This window comes from Syngnathoides biaculeatus, chromosome 16, assembly GCF_019802595.1.
Source record: "Syngnathoides biaculeatus isolate LvHL_M chromosome 16, ASM1980259v1, whole genome shotgun sequence".
Taxonomy (NCBI): domain Eukaryota; kingdom Metazoa; phylum Chordata; class Actinopteri; order Syngnathiformes; family Syngnathidae; genus Syngnathoides; species Syngnathoides biaculeatus.
In genome coordinates this window covers 11,574,476-11,591,600 of record NC_084655.1, presented here as the reverse complement: position 1 = coordinate 11,591,600, position 17,125 = coordinate 11,574,476, and the positions used below count along the sequence as shown (strand labels likewise).

Sequence of the window (17,125 nt, the reverse complement as noted above, 5' to 3'; positions counted from 1 at the left end):
TCCGAATATTCAACATTATTTACAGCCACAGGTTCAAATCTGTATGGAATTATTCCTCCGTCTTCCTGATCAACCGATACTGCTATTTCTTCGTCAGATGAGGATAAATCCGAGACATCAGCGCTGGGCATAATGGTGTCCCATGTAATCCAGCGTTTGGAACGGCACGATACACATCACATACACCCACATAGATCTTGTGACTCGCGAAAATGGCAGCGCCCCTGAAAATTGTCAATAAAAATCTTCTCAAAACACGATCAAATGAGAGAGGATTTCACATCACATTGTCAAAATAGGGTACATATTACGTGAACTATTGGATTCACTGTTAATGCAAGAATTGGATTTCGCCTTTAAGGAGGCTTCACTTTATCCTAATTGTGGATTACACAACATTATGGGAAGGACTCATGTTATTTAAACAAGCCATGGAACTCGTGTCATTACCTAATAGTCTGTTGACCTGCTCCTGCTGCGTTGCATACCAACAGCAAAATCTTTACAGGGATGCCTTGGTTGAGAAATTCTGAAGACAACGCCCCGGATGAAGGTAACCTTTTTCCCTCAGGACCAGTGGCATATGTAGAAGATGGGAGACTGTGATGGTATCCTAAAGAGAAACACAGGAAGATACATTTGAAGAAACATACCTCCATGCCATGCAAAATCTTTCAGAGTTTTTCCTCATAAAGGTGACTGATTTGTTGGGTGGATGTTGAAATTCAACACATGAAACTAGGAGTGAGAAGGGTGACTCTGATATGGATGAGACAGCAGCTTTTTATTTCGGGGAGTGATTCACGGAACAGATGGACGGATGAACTCACAGCAGCAGCTCTTATCTGATACAGCTGGTGATCCACCCCCTTGTGTTTAGACCAACACGAGAAGGGGTGTGACTGACTGAGTGAAAAAGCAGGGTTGATAATATTCCCGTGAAATGTGATGCCGACCAACCTGCATTTTTGTCACACAGTTGACAACCTCTGTGTTCAGCACGCAGGTCAGTCCCTACGAGGTTGACTGTGATAAATCACACGGCAAATCCCACTCAGACGAGAAATAATTGATTGGCCCGAGCTACGGGGTCCTCCCCAAACCACAATGTTTTATTAAAGCCTGTTTTGTTCTCCTGACATGCAATCCATCACTGCCAGTGCCTGTGATGAGTGTGATCTTTGCAAAGCGGCAAACAATTGTTTTAGCACATCCTTCCTCTCGGAAATAATTGGGCTATGCTGAGCACATTCATCTGCCCGCTGTAAGAAGGGCAAGACCTATTCAAAACTAATCAAAGTCTACAAATACACCATCAAAGCTTTAACATGAATACGCTGATGGTGATGTCTTGACCCCAGTAATTCCAATTCACACGAGAACGCACAGCTTTTAATTTAGTAATGTTGCTCTAATCAAGGCAGTGATAAAACTCACTTTTAAATCATAAAGGACAATTTTCACGAGAAGTGACCCCTGACAGCTGTGGGAATGATGCATTAAGGAAATCTCCTTTTAAAAGCCCTGTGAAACATGTTCATGAAAGACTAAAATGCTGAAGTCACCTCCTGGTCTGTCTCGCTGAGAGTTACACGGGGCCGCTGCTGCCAAGGAGAGCCACCACTCATACCTCATTAAATCAAATATTTTATGCCTCGCTGTCAAATGCTGTATGGTTTCTTGTCTCCTTTCATCGCTATACTTTACTTTTTTTTAAAATTTTAACCATTACACGGATCCTATTTCTTTGGAATCACAATGAAAGTTTTGATATAGTTTCTACAAACACACAGACGTACACACAAAAGTTAAAGCATCGATTGAGCCTTAATCTGGAAAAAATGTTTAGAAATTTGTCGATTTGTGATAGCACTCCAGTCTCATGCTTCTTTCAGGCAACCACCCACCAGGAAGAAGCAGACTAAACACGGTCAAACTAAAATTAGAAATGACTTTTCCGGAAGGATTCTACTCTCCACATGCACACACCCACACACACACATGTACGCACATAAACTACAGGAACAAAAGTATTGGTTTAGTAACCAATATACCAAGAGGAACTTGGCAGGAATATGGAGTTGTCCCAACAGTAACAGGGTAAGAGTTTCCAGTGTTTTTTTTTTTCCTGCTTGTTCATTCAGATGAACATTTGCGAGTTCACTGATGTTGGACCTGAGAGAGGACCGGGTTCAAAATATCCATTGTAGTGAATCCCAAATGTGTTCTTCTGCACCAAACTCATCCAACCATGCCTTAATAAACCATGCTTTGTGCCACTTTAACCCAAAACAATGACTTCTCCGAAATGGTGACAGAATGCTGAAGGCATAACATTGTCTAAAATGTATTGACAAGATGAGGAGATATCTGGGATTCAAGCGGTAACAAATTGGTCAAGCCAAACCACTAATTGGTTAATTGACTAAGATGTGTGCGACTCAATAGTGGAACTGATGTTATTTGACTTTCAGCAACTACAATCAAGAGTTGTGGAATATAATGTATTGTGCCATGTACAGCAGCATTGTGACTATATGGAAAAAGCAAGCTATAAAGAGTTTAGGATATAGGATATAGCATATTGATTATAATTGTCAAAGTGAAGAAAATTAATATATCGTAATAGGCCTAGGACAAACCCATAAGAACATTTTGAAAATCTCAAATCTCAAACTCCGTAAAGTGATAACAGATGTGTATTAAAAAATTCACACCCTACAGAGAGCAGTGTTGTTAACAACCAGGCCAAATTTCAATGATTAACAAAATCGTCACATTTTAAAATAAGGCTTGAAAATGTTGAAAAAATAAAATGAAACCATTGTTTCCACCTACTAGGCTATAAAAGTTTTGGATTTTCCACTATATTTAGTTGGGGGCATGGTGGAACAGCTGTAAAATGTTGGCCACACAGTTCTGAGGTCCAGGGTTCAATCCCGACCCCATGAACTGGATGCCACCCAATTGCAGGTGACAGAGACACAAACAACCATTCCCACTCCCAATCACACCTAAGGGCAATTTAGAGTCTCCAGTTAATGCAAGTTTTTGTTGTTGTTGTTGTTGTTGTTTTTTTGGGTGGGGTGTGTGTGAGAGGAAACCGTAGTGTCCGGAGAAAACCTTCGCAGACGTGGGGAGAACATGAAAACTCCACATGGGCGGGGCTGGGATTTAAACCCCAGTCCTCAGAACTGTGAACCAGATCCTCTAACCATTCACCCACCGTGTGCCATACTTTTCCAAATCAGTAAGTTATAATTAGTTTTTAGAGCAGGTCGATTAGTTTGTGTTGTTTCTGTGACCCGTTTAGTTTTCATTAGTTTTAGCATTAGTATTTATTTATTTTGTATCTTTATTTTTGTATCTACACCTCTACAATTTAACACCACACACTCTAGTTCTCAGTCCTTTCCTGACATTACCTTCAAACATGTATAATGTATTTAGAAAGAAATTTATGACTTCGTTTCACCAGGACTTTAAGCGAGATTACTTTATCCTTTATAATTGAGACAAATCCAAAGTGTCAAGTAATCTCGGGGATTTTGAGTATGTATGAGGACGTCTTAGCTGCAAGTTTATAGTTTGGTTTAGTCTTTTAGAAACATTTTTACAGCTACTTGATCAAATAAGATTTTTCATCCATTATGAGTGGGTGATATTTTCAACAACATTTTTAGATATGAAAATGTTTTTGATACAGTGTATGCAGCAATAATTCAAGATACCTAAATTGTCCTTTTAGGAGTACTGTGTTATATGATGACATTTTTAGATATGTTGTGACAATATTGTTGATACACTGTACTATAAGCAGCTTGTAGCATTTTTTAAAAAATAAAAACTACCTAAATCAAGCTAATATCAAAAAACCTCTGACTGGGGAAAAATAAAGCCAAGTTAGTTTTCAGCGGAAAACAAAAACAATTGCGAAACGATGCGATGGAGCACACAATCCTAGCTGTGAAACAGCTGTAATGCAGTGAAGACATTGAAGACATAAATCTGATAGCACAAGTGGGCTCAGAACTGGGAGCGTGTGCATAATTCACGGTGCTCCATGTGATGTTACCCACAATTTAATGCGCTCCTCAAGGCCCCCCTGCAGTAAGGTGCGCTCCCTGCGGGTTTCATTAGGAACCGTAAAGAATAAAACTGGCTGTTTGCTTACCGAGTGCGTTTTCAAAGCTTAAAGCAAGTAATAATACCGGGAAACAACAATATATTCACTTGTACATGTAGCTTTTTATAAAGCGACGACAACCTTGAGCTGGATTTTCAAATAAATTTACCTGAAGTCCGCGCCGAGCCTCCTCTGATATAGAGTGGGGGAGCCTGGAAGGCGTAGATTACATCATTTTCTGCTATACTGGTAATATCGTCTTCATCAAAGAAGGAGCGTTGGAACCCGGTGGAGTAGACCTCAGTCAGGATCACCTATAGAGGGAGAGATATAGCGGTGAGAAGGTTTTTCAGTTCTTCGACATGTGACACATTCATTGATTTCCCATGTACGAGAAAATGATTCTGGTTGTTGGGGTTATTTAATTCTCATCCTCAAGCAATGCAACATCAATATCAGAATACTGTTTAGACTAGTGGTGGCACATGCAACATATTCTTAAAAAAAATAAATAAATAACGTAAAAAAGGGTTTAGTTTTCCTTCAAGGAAGCCAAAGGTGTACAGTATTTGCCTCGGGTGAATCGTATTTCACTGTTTTGCCGGTTCGTGTTTGACCAGTGTCAAAATTTAGGATGACTAACACAAGTCATGTCTACGCGGTGTTTACCTGATCTGGGGAAATGTTGCCTTCGTCAGCCACCATCCTCCTCAGGCAGGTGACAGACCCAAACAGGGGCACGGCCAGACCAACTCTCAGGTACCTTTGTCCTTTGGTGCTGAACACCAGAGTCACACACATGGGCCTGCCAGAAACGGACACACAGTCAGGATGAGTGCAAGGCAGCGTAACCTCTATTTGGCGCTCTGTTCTAAGTTTGAGCAGACTCTTCTATGGCCAGGAGGGGACAAAAGAAGACTTTCATGAATAAATCAATACATTTTAACATTAATAATGGATCATTAGGAGTTAGGTTTTATGACTGCCAAATAATGGAATCTATTGCATTTTTAAAAGCAGGGAGCCCTTGGCTCTGACCTCTCCAGAGGCAGCCACCCTTTTTACGCAGCCTTTTTGAGCTGACAACATTTTGCAGTGGTTACTTCTCACCTCTCTCATTGATAAGCAATAAAACTGGCCTATCTATATCTATGTCTTGTGTGTCTGTGTAAAGTTTCCACGTTTAAAAAAAGACAACCCTTTTTATTAATATAATATACTTTACATGTCTCTCATTGTTTTAAAAACACATTTTGTGTCCTCCATGAAGAACATATAATATATTAGCAGAGCAGCGCTTGCAATGGCTCTGGTAATATGTTTCTTGAAATGATTGAGGTTTTATATCTTTTTCTGATCCACCATGGCCTTTGAAAGCCTCCAAAGATAAAAATCAAATGTGGTGAGATCTGGGAATCTGGGAGGCAAGACCACAGGACGCAGACTAATCCAAGTATCTGATGATCTATTGACACATGTGAATGTCACAATATGATGACGCTCCATCTCACTAAAAGCAACCTGGAAGTGATCATCCTCGTTTAACAGGGATGGAAAAATCTCTTCTTGCAACACGTGAGGACCCAACAGTTTGTTTGTTTTTTAACTTCTTCCTACTCCTCAACATGTACATTTGTATCGATGGGCAAAATGTACTCCCTTTCTTTCATTTAGATTTTATTTAATAATCTTTCATTGACTTATTTTGAACTGTCACCTTATCATGGTGGAGAGGTTTGTGTGTTCCAAGAATCCTACCAGCTACAGTAAATTGCTGGGGGCTTCACGGTCCTGGTAATGTCACCCGGTCCTAGGTGAGAGACCAGACAAAGCTACCTCCATAAACGATCAAGGTTCCCACGGGTCACCGAGTCCTCCCTCTGCAGCCAGACCTGGAGGTGAGGCTCGAAGGTGAGCGCCTGATGGCTGGGCCTGCACCAAAGGTCTCGGCCGGGCAGAACCCTAAAGTGTAACGTGGGTCACCCTTCTCATGGGCTCACCACCTGTGGGTGGGGCCATTAGGGTCGGTGCAGTGTGACATGGGTAGTGCCCAATTGCAGGGACATTGGCGATCTGATCCCTGGCTACAAAAGCTGGCTCGAGGGATGTCACCTCTCTGCAAGTCAAGGAGCCCAAGCTGGTGTGTGAGATCGAGAAGTGGTGACTGGATATAGTCGGGTTCACCGCCACACATGGCTTGTATTCTGGTACTAGTCCTTTTGAGAGGGGTTGGACTCTCTTCCACTCAGGATTTGCCCAAAGCAAGTGGTGCAGAGCAGGTCTAAATATACTTATTGCTCCCCAGCTAGGCACCTGTATGTTGTATCCTAGTGGATGAGAGGGTAGCCTCCCTCTGCCTTCAGGTGGGGGGACGGGTCCTAACTGTTCTTTGTGCCTATGCACAAAACAACAGTTAAGAGTACCCACACTTTTCGGAATCTTTAGATGTAGTGCTGGAGAGCACTCCCGCTGGGGATTCCATCGTTCTGCTGGGGGACTTCAATGCTTATGTGGGCAATGACAGTGAGACCTGTAAGGGCGTGATTGGGAAGAAAGGTCCGAGTTCTTTGAGGCTGTGGGTCCTGACCGAAAGAACAAGATCGGATACAGGCGGCCGAAATGAGCTTCTGCTGCACGGTGTCTGGGCTCTCCCATAAAGAAAGGGTGAGAAGCTCGGTCATCCGGAAGGGGCTCAGAGGAGAGCCGCTGCTCCTCCACAGAGGAGCCAGATGAGGTGGATGGGGCATCTGATTCGGATGCCTCCCGGACTTGTCCCTGGTGAGGTGTTTCGGGCACATCCCACCGGAAAGAGAATGTAGAGACAACCAAGGACACCCTGGAGACTCTCTGTCACCTGGCTTGCCTGGGAACACCTCCGGATCCCCCTGGAAGAGCTGGATGAAGTGGCTGGGGAAAGAGAACTGTAGGTGTCTCTCCTAAAGCGATTACCCCGACGATCCGACCTTGGATAAGCAGTAAAAGATGGATGGATTGATTTTGTATATTGTCAAAAAAAAGAAAAGACATGAAACCAGTTCACGGTGTAATCAGCCGATCCCCCGAAGTTAGCTGGGATTGGCTCTGGCACTCTCGCGACCCTTGTGAGGATAAGCGGCTTGGAAAATGGATAGAAGGATGAAAAAATGAATAGCTTCAGTACTTCATTGCAGACAGTAACCTATCAGTGATAAAGGTAAGTTTGCGTGCATTTTAATGTATATATTACTTTGTGTAGACAGCTCATTGTTTTTTTGTTTTCGTTTTGTACATTCCATGTGGCCTTTAGATCTGAGAGTTTGTGAAGATGCCATAACCACAGGCAGTAGCTTTTATTACGTATTAAAGTGCAGTCTTGTCACGGGCTTGCCAAGAGCACAAATCTTGATGGGCAAAGATTGCAGTGATTTAGTCAAGGACGACACAATAATTTACATATTTCTTGAGCAAGTTAAATCAGCGAGAGAACATGATTATGGGAATGTGTTGTTTTGATATTGGTCTGCAACTGCATATGATAGAAATATGAGCTATCATACAATTTTTACAATACTATGTTCAGTAACTCAAGAAAGAAGACTTGTTTAATTTGCTGGAAAACAAGGGTTTTGAAGATGTGAAAATTAAATAATGAGATTTTGACAGTAGGTATATACTTTTGATTTGGATGTTTTAAAAGTGTGTCACAACTCATTTATTAACTTATATATAAGTGTGCCAATGCAAGATAGATTTGCAACCATAGTGGGTACACAAAATTATCCAATATGCAAAGAATACATTACCACCAACAGACAATCCGTTTTTGGTTGTTAGTCACAGGACATATAAGTTTGGAGACAATCTGTGTGCATGAGCACATGGATCAGTCATTGAGAATATTTGCACAAAAAGAAATAAAAAGAGCCTGAAATATTCATTACGTTTGCCTCGGTATATTACTTCAGAAAAGTCAAAAGAAATTAATTTTTGAAAATACTTCCATCTTAGTGTGTGTCTTGGATCATGATTATTTCCAAAAAATATTTGCCTAATTTGAAGAAATGTTGGACGAACTAAAGCGAACTTCATGTTTAACGAATGCCCATGTTTTCTGTAAAACCTCATGCCTCAGGGACTTGAAGAGATGTTGCTGGTCACTGAGTTGAGCCCGAGTTCTTAACTCAGCGGTCAGTCCACTCAACTACCACCCGGTGACACAGTGGGGGTGCAGGTTAAAGCCCAGGTGCAGCTTAATGGTAGAGGTTTGCCACCGTTTCACATGCAAGACCAAACCTTTAAGAAATAAAACTAATGTATGGATACATTTACACAGCACACCGTAAGGTCTGTGCTGTTTAAAAGGAAAATATCACAAAAGAGTGAATTAAAGATCAAACATATTGTTTTAGAACAGCAGTCGGCAACCCGCGGCTCCGGAGCCTCATGCGGCTCTTTCATCCTTATAATGCGGCTCTGATTGGCTTGGGAAAATAAATTACTAAAATTTTTTTTTTGTATTTAATTGAAGTGCGTTTTATTTGTGTTAGTTTTTATATTATTTTAGTTCTAAATTTGAAGATTGTGATCTTGAAATATTAAAATATTAATTAAATTATTTGATATTATTTTTTCGTCGCTCAAAATAGACGTCACACTGCGGAAGCGGGTATACCCGCTGAAACGCCGTCTATTTTGAGCGACTTTCAAGCCCGGTAAAGCCAATGGAGAAACATGCTGCGGTAAAGTAGTAGAAGTTTTTTTTTTTCTTCATTTTAGATGTGCGGCTCCCAGTGTTTTCTTTTCCGTGGAAACCGGGTTCAAATGGCTCTTTCGGTGTCAAAGGTTGCCGACCGCTGTTTTAGAAGAATCCAATCATGTGGGAAAATTTGATATGAGCTAAGAAAACCAAGGTTTTAATTTTTGGCCAAATGGAACATTGATAGAAAGGATTAAGAGTGGTCAAATTTGTATTTTTATTTTTTAGTGGCCATGTGTACCCAGATTAGTGTACAGTTCAAAATTATTTCTTTGTAGTTTTTTGTGGCCGAAAACACCAAGGACAATACAATGTTATTGGGAAAAAACACAAACACAAACATGGTCAAGGAGTTTAAAATTTTATCCAAACTTACCATTTGTGACATTGTTGCCCTATAGAACTCATCATAGTTGGGTAGCTTTCATGAGCTATGAAGAATTGGTGTGCTTCCTATTTCCAATCCATTGCCATAGACGAATAGCTTGACGGTAAAAAACTGTTCCAAAAAATAGCATGTTCCAGACTCTACAGACTTGTGTTTTGTATTGCTCAGAGTTACCATCACTGCCATGCCATTCTCTCTTTGCACAACACACACTAGTCAATAGATGTAAAAATCATCACCATGGCTGTTATGTCAATGTGCCTCATTTAACATGGCCGTCAGAAAGGCACAGGAAGCATGTCTTATGGAATTGGATCTGGTCATATTGTGTATCTGTGGCTTGGAAATACATCAGTGCCATTCCCTGCCTGTACAGCGGCCAATTCTGGAACTAACAGACTTTGTCGATGGCAATTTGAGTAACAAATGGTAACTATTTTTGGACACAATGTTCAGTTTAGACGGTTCATTTGATCTGAAATCTGTTATATCAGGGTGTGTTATATTGAGGTTCTTCTGTAATTCCAAAAGGTATGTTTGGCGCAAAGACAGAAGTGCTTATCACCAAAGAACATCATACCCACAGTCAAGCATGGTGATTCAGCATCATGCTTTGGGACTGTTTTTCTTCCACTGGAACCATGGCTTCAGTCAAGGTAGTGGGAATTATGAACAGTTCTGAATGTCAGTCAGTTAGCACAAAACCATCCATCCATCCATTTTCTTAGCCGTGTATCCTCACAAGGGTCGCAGGAGTCTTGACAGCCTATCCCAGCTGTCAACAGGCAGGAGGCGGTGTATACCCTGAACTGGTTGCCAGCCAATCGCAGGGCACATTAAGACAAACAACCGCACTCACAATCACACCTAGGGGCAATATAGAGTGTCCAATTAATGTTGCATGTTTTTGGGATGTGGGAGGAAACCGGAGTGCCTGGAGAAAACCCACGCAGGCATGGGGAGAACATGCAAACTCCACACAGGCGGGTCTGTGAGGCCAACACTTTCAAGCTGATCCACCGTGCCGCCTAGCACAAAACCTTCAGCCAAAAAAAAAAAAAAAAAAAGTCAGGAAATGCGTGGAAGAACTGGAAGTGGAACTGGAAAACTTGTTTTGTAGTTATAAAAGGAGCTTTGAAATCCCGCAGTTGCGGACTGATTTACATTTAATAGGAGTTTGAATGTGATTGGTAATTCTAAATACACCACAACAATATGATCTCAGTTGTTTATTTTGAGTTCTTCTCAAAACAATTGTATTTTTCCCAGTTTAACTCTAAAGGTTATATATAAGTCACACTGCCTATCTACCTATATTTCCATCCATCCATCCAAAGACCCTGAAGTCCAGAATACTGCTCCAGGACTCCTGACTAGAACCAGATGGCATCACATTCCTCGCATATTCGATCCCTGCAAAACCCATGAATAATATCTAAAATCACTATGCTCACCTACATCAGACTCCTTTCCTGTTCAACTCTCTATGCTTTGTGGTACACACTCTGTTTATCTCTGTATACAGTAGCTGATAAATCTTATTGTCAATTGTCAATCTTCATTCTTAAAGTATAATGATATAACCAGGCTTTAGCTCTATCTGATTACAGTTGCTGAACAATGTAATCTACTGCGGCAGTCACTACAAAATAACAGATTAGCTGCTGTAGAAGTGGCGTGTGTGTGTTACCAAAGTCATGTCATGTAGTCATTGTGTATTCTACCTCTATTAAGGTTGAAGGCTTTGTTAGCAGAACAGATCTTTAAACAAAGTGCTTACCTCAGCCTATTTGTAGCTACACAAGCATCCTAATGTGGATGTCATTAGTTGAAAGAGTGTCTTTTTCAAATAAATCTTTTGAGGATGCTGTCTATAGTAGGCACTTGTGCATGTGTAGATTTCAGGCAATATTAACCCATGAAGACAACTACATACATTTTTCTGAAAGCATATATATATATATGGATAAAAAGGCGGAATATTTTTCCCCTACAAAGAAGAAATCCAGTTGCCTTCTACTCATTCCTTGAGGATTACCAGATCCAACTCATAATTTCACAAAATGTCAATAACAAATAAGAAATCAGATTAAAAAAAGATGAAAAATACTGAACTAAATGAAATTGGTGTCAATCCAAAAGATTTCAGTAAAGGACTAATCCATTGGGTGTGGTGGATTTGCAGACAAATTGCGAGTAAATACTTTGAAACTCAGAAATACTCACCTGGTTTGGCGAAGTGGAATAGGGAGAGAGATGCAAAGGAAAGGGTCAAAGGTGTTGCTTTGTTTCAAACAATGGGGGCATGTCAGTGAAGACCTGTGCAAAACAAAGTACACAATATAGTAGTCTCCAACACTCAGCTTTACTTTTAAATTAATCTCTGAGTTTCACTGATTAATTCTGGCAAGAATGGAGTGGGCTTAATTATGTCACATGTGAAGAACACTCCAAAAAAATATATATATCCACTCTCATCTGATTTTTAGATTGGAAAAGACAAGCTTTCCATCATGTTGCATCAGTCTTAGCAGTGCCACTAATGCTCATGTAATGCCAGTGGGCAAGGCATTGTGAAGAACACTAAATGATTCTTCCTCTGCATCAAAATGAACAGAACATGGTCTACTGAAAACAAATTCTATAATACCTATATTTCAGTTTCAAATTTTGTGCAAAATTAATTTGGAGTCTATTTAAAGCAGTAAATTCTGTTGTTTTAATAGGCTGAGTCTTATGTAAGTATGGTATACTTTATGTTGTTAGAATTAGCAATTAAAAATGGTAGACACAATTACGAGACGTCATAAACATTACATATATTCGATACACAGTAACATGCAATCACTATTGAACAGTCACAAAAAGACATCTACAGAGGGAATACATTTTTCAATATTTTTAAAGTGTGCTGAAATGATGAGAACCATCCATATAACGAATTCTAAATTGTGACTCCCAAGGGCAAATCATCATCTTGTAGCCAGTGTGTAGGAAAGGGAAATATTGTCAAGATGATGAACACTTTTGGCATTGTCAGCAGTTACAATTTTTTGTTAAAAAAATACTCACTGGAGGGATCAGAAAAGTCATTAAAGTGTACCAAAGTCCCTTAGTTACCAACACTCAAGCCACAGGTCATGACAAGTGCGTTTATGCATGTTTTATTTCGTCTTCGGAAAGACTGTGAGAGAGAAGGGTAAAAAAACACAATGAGGGCATCAGGTGGCCACACTCCATTCTCAGTTTTACCCTGATTTAGGCCCACGACAAATACAGAGCGCTCAGCAATGACAATTTTGGGCCCAAGTTGCCCTCCGCCCACCCCATTTATTTATTTATCCCTCAGGAGTTATTATTTCATAGCCCAGTTATAGCCCTTCCTTGTGAGCCGCAGCCATTTGGCGTGTCCTTTTACCCCCATTCTCGTGAGGAGCATGGTTGTAGTCGTAGCAACAAACCGCCTGCTCTCAACTTCTTAAGAACACCTTTGCCACCACTTGCTTTGTTCTGCCTCTGGTGCATATTCCAGGCCTAAAGTAAATCAAATAATTTGTTGAATATTTGTAAATAAAACAAATCAAGTAAATTGGGTTAATATTGTACAAGTTAATTCCATTATCCTCTTAAGATTATTCAAAATTTTGTGCTGTGCATGGATTTCACAACACAATAAGTAGGAAAGTTATTCAAAAGGCTCTAGTGTGCAGCTATTCCGCTTGAGAGACTTTCTTTATTGCTCTGACATGAACAAACCTGCAACTCTGCAAAGTAGAAAAAAATGCTACAATAATAGCATGGAATGTGAACATTAATTGAGAATATAGTTACCACTGGTAGAGTTGATTGGTGCTCTCCATGGATACTTACAGAACACTTTGTAACATAGACTTATATGTGCATGAAATAAATATTGATAAAGAAACCAAATGATGTAGTTCAAATGTCCAATTCCCATCTGTCGTGATAAAAAACGGGTAGGAAGTAGATGAGCTGATGGTTTAGACCTTTTTGGATGGATGGACTCAGAATGGGAAAAAATGTGGGATGAATAAAGCTCTATTGAAGCAAACCCAGCTGACACTGGCTCACACTGGATCACTCCCTCTTGGCAGAGTCGAATGGCTGCCCTACGGATGTCTGATCCACGCCAGGAAACAGCGAGGGGCCGATGAGCTCTGTGCATGCAAATCACACTCGAGCCACACTAAAACATAGATGTGCCTTGCGCTGCTCGAAAACACTTCAAAAGAGAAAACCTTTAAAGGGAGAGGTGATGTTCTGGTGCCGGACTAATGGAGTAAGCGTGCAAAGGTCGAGGGGTATGTACTTTCTCTTGTGGATGCAGGAAAACTAAAAGGACTCAAGACCTTGGTGCCTTTTTCCTGAGAGACGGAATCAGTAGAAACGAAAATGCTCTAAAAGACTACAAAATAATAGACTGACAGCTCTAATTAGAATGGACGTGAAAGAACAACTAAATGGAATGGCAGCAAAACGGAGGCGGGTAATTCAGGGCCAACAAGTTTCCCACTTAAACATCAGCTGTAGGCTTGAAAAAAAAGTCATGCTCATTTTTCTCAAGATTTGGCAGGCTAATATTTATTGATGTGGATTTTTAAAGGATTTGGAGAAGTTAAGATCTAAACCTCAGGTATAGCTGCATTTCTGTTATACCATTGTAGCAACTTTGAACAAAAGTAACTTGAGTGGAAGATTGCTGGAATATGAATCTATAGTAAGAATTTGGAAAAGACGTGTATTTACTTATATCGAAAGTGAATATAAAATGTGTAAGAAATAACACTACTCCATTATTGTACAATTGGACCCTTAGTTTTATCCAAACCGAGCAGCTTCTCGTAGAAAGTTCACAATGCCAAAATAGGGCATTAAACCGAATATGGGCCTCATAATTCACTGAAGGAAATTACAATACGCCTGTAATGAAACAGATCATTTACGGGGCCCATAAACTCTAAGCACCACTTCAACCAATCTGCCCCATTTGACCTTTGGGCTACATAAGCGGTCTCATTGCAACCACATCGCAGCTACAAATTGGAGCGCTCAGATCCACATAAATAAAAACAAGCAAATGCAATGTTAGCTCTCTCTATAGAGAGACTAAAAAATCTTCATACTAATCTAATTCTGCTGAAAAATCACAAGATTCTACAACACAATACAAGACTGATTATACTGTACCATTGTGATTATGATCCGCTCAAGCATAAACTGATTTGTGTCATGGCTGTGATACTTGCATTATGATAAACTGGGCTTGGATAGAGATAAACCTACGCTACATCAATCCTCAACATTGCATCGAGTCAGGCGCCACACAGTCAAGTGTTACGTGGGGCGTGCTGAAGGCCTTAGGACTTCAGAGGAAATGAGAGGGACAGGAGTCAAGAAAAATTCATCTAATCCCATCTTTCAGGGCATTTGTCTCATAGCCATGCACACCTGCATTCATTCTGGGATCAAATACCCTGACCACCGGCCCCTCTGTTGGGAACACATCCATGTGAATGTGATTTGACCCAACACCTGTGCATTAGTTTGCATGCTGAACTTAATAACGTCGAAAGTCAAATATTTCAAGCCTTTGAGGGGGGCAATTACGAAGGGAACTATGACTTGTAATTATTGGCAGTCACACTGATCTGATAATGTTGAAAGGAACCGGCAGCTCAGCACTTGTAAACAAAAGCACCTTTTAAAAAGTACATTTGACATACAAATGTGACCTCGGCTATCCTCCTCAACGTCCTTTGGTTTCATCTTGTTGCATCGGTATCAGCTCAATTGTTTAAATGAAGGACCAATGGCAATTGGGCACTCTACTGCTCAATTTGTAAGTCGAATGTACTTGATGGTTAGTATTATCGTGATGTTGCTAAAAGAAATATGAACTCTAAGTAAATAATATTCTTACATATAATATTTTGAGAAATTTGGGACCTTTAATTCAGGTATTGTGGAAGATCTGGAGAATTAATTCTTCCTTATTACAATTTATGTAATCTTAATGTAAGTTTAAGTTCATATCACACACAATCAGCCCCACAAAATTATAACCATTGGCACAATCTATATTACGGTCCAATGCAATATTCACATTTATCAATTCCATTTTCACATCATAATTCATAGTTTTGACTAACACTGCTTTAAAAGTATGTATTAAAAATGTTCATTGTTGCGGTTGGTTTATCATTGTTTTTGTTATTACATGTACATATTTTGATGAATGAATGATTAAATAAATGTAATTTTTTTTATTTTTATTTTGGGGAGGGTGTTGGATTTCTGTTTACATTGGCAATGGACATGAAAAGCACATTTGGGATAAATAAACATATAATGTTGTTATTCATAAAAAAAAAAAAAGATTAGGATTAAAAGAAACAACAACTCACTTGTACTGTGCCTGAAAATGTTCCTGGACAAAGCTATGATGCAGGGTAAGCTGCTGGGAATGGGACAGGTCAGGATGTACCAGATTTTCATCTTTATTGGGACCCTGCAACAAATCAAGAGTAATGTGTGTTCAGTATTCTTCAGAAATTCACAATATTGTCTCTAAAATTGGCAGATCTTATCTAGCAATAATACAAAATATATTTTGAAAAGCCCTGAGATACACTCAACCCCCTGGGATGCCAGTTCTTTGGTCTTTTGTCTACTTACCAACAAAGCAGAAAGCCGGCCTTGGATAGAGATAAAAGATGGAGGACAATATTGATAAATCCATGAAGAATTTTCTACAGTAATGAGAAAAAAACAAAGGCCTGCCACACATGACCGAATGTAACTGAACTGGACTTTTGCAAACAAATTACAGATGGCGAGCTGGCAATTGACCCTCACACATTGCTGCAACAGAAAAACTGCACCCCCGACCCCCGTATTCCCTGATGTTCTTATTGAGAAAATACACAATTATCCAACTCCACTTAAATTATATGCTTGTTCATCTATCTATGCCAGTGACTTATAGTGACAGGCAGAACAAAATTATCTTTCACTAGATGGCAGGAGGAACAATAAATCTGTGTATACATTTGTTGCCAAAAGTAAAAGTAAACTTTTCTGATATAAAATTGCTGCCTTGGCTCAATAAAGTTAGGGAAACATTTTTGCAATGTAACTATTTATTAAAAGACATCATGGGGCCATTGTCAAAGAAGAAGCGGATTGTCCTGTCCTTTAGCTATTTCAAAGTACATTAGCATGGGTGTCAAACTTGTTTTTTTGTGGTGTGGAACATTGTTGGTACAGTTTGTGTCAAAGGGCAATTATGAATTTGTTAAACCATGTAAATGTTTCATCGCCCCATCATTATACATAGTGAGGGCTGGTCTATGGAGGGCACTAAGGCACCATCCTCCTGCTGAGTCATATAGAAAATGACAAAAGTGAAATAATCAAAATGAAATTAAAATACTACAATGAAAATATTACAAATGATCTGTATATCTACTCTTAGATTAGGCGAAGGATAAATAGTATATACTTAATGATGACTGAAATGTATTCGTTTATCTCTGTCTTGTTTTAAGACAATTTCCTTCAGGGGGTTGGATTTCACCCTGAACAGAAACATTTAAGAAAACAGTTAGATTGGGGGAAGAAAAAATCTAAAATGAAAAAGGTTTGCCTGTTTCTAGCGGTACTGAGCTGCTGCTGTGCCAGCTTTTGGGTCCAACTGCATCTAACGCAACACACCACATTCCAATACCATTTCCAGTCCAAGGCCTGAAAAAAAAGTTCCATTTCAGAAATGGCTCTGTGCAGATGGCTTTTTATCTGCAGGCAAACTATCCATCCCATTAAGAATTCAATTTTGGAATAGTTACATACATGAGAA

The 17,125-nt window shown here is 39.8% G+C and overlaps 1 protein-coding gene across 1 annotated transcript in view; it reads right to left on the bottom strand.

Moving 5' to 3' along the window:
* usp43b (ubiquitin specific peptidase 43b) overlaps positions 1-17,125 on the bottom strand; it is a 68,452-nt gene that overhangs the window by 25,245 nt on the left and 26,082 nt on the right. The window contains exons 3-7 of the mRNA XM_061847149.1: positions 15,675-15,778; positions 11,476-11,568; positions 4,796-4,931; positions 4,296-4,440; positions 451-613 (exon numbers count right to left, since the gene is read on the bottom strand). Of these exons, the coding sequence (XP_061703133.1) occupies positions 451-613; positions 4,296-4,440; positions 4,796-4,931; positions 11,476-11,568; positions 15,675-15,778 (641 nt within the window). The remainder of the gene's footprint in view (positions 1-450; positions 614-4,295; positions 4,441-4,795; positions 4,932-11,475; positions 11,569-15,674; positions 15,779-17,125) is intronic.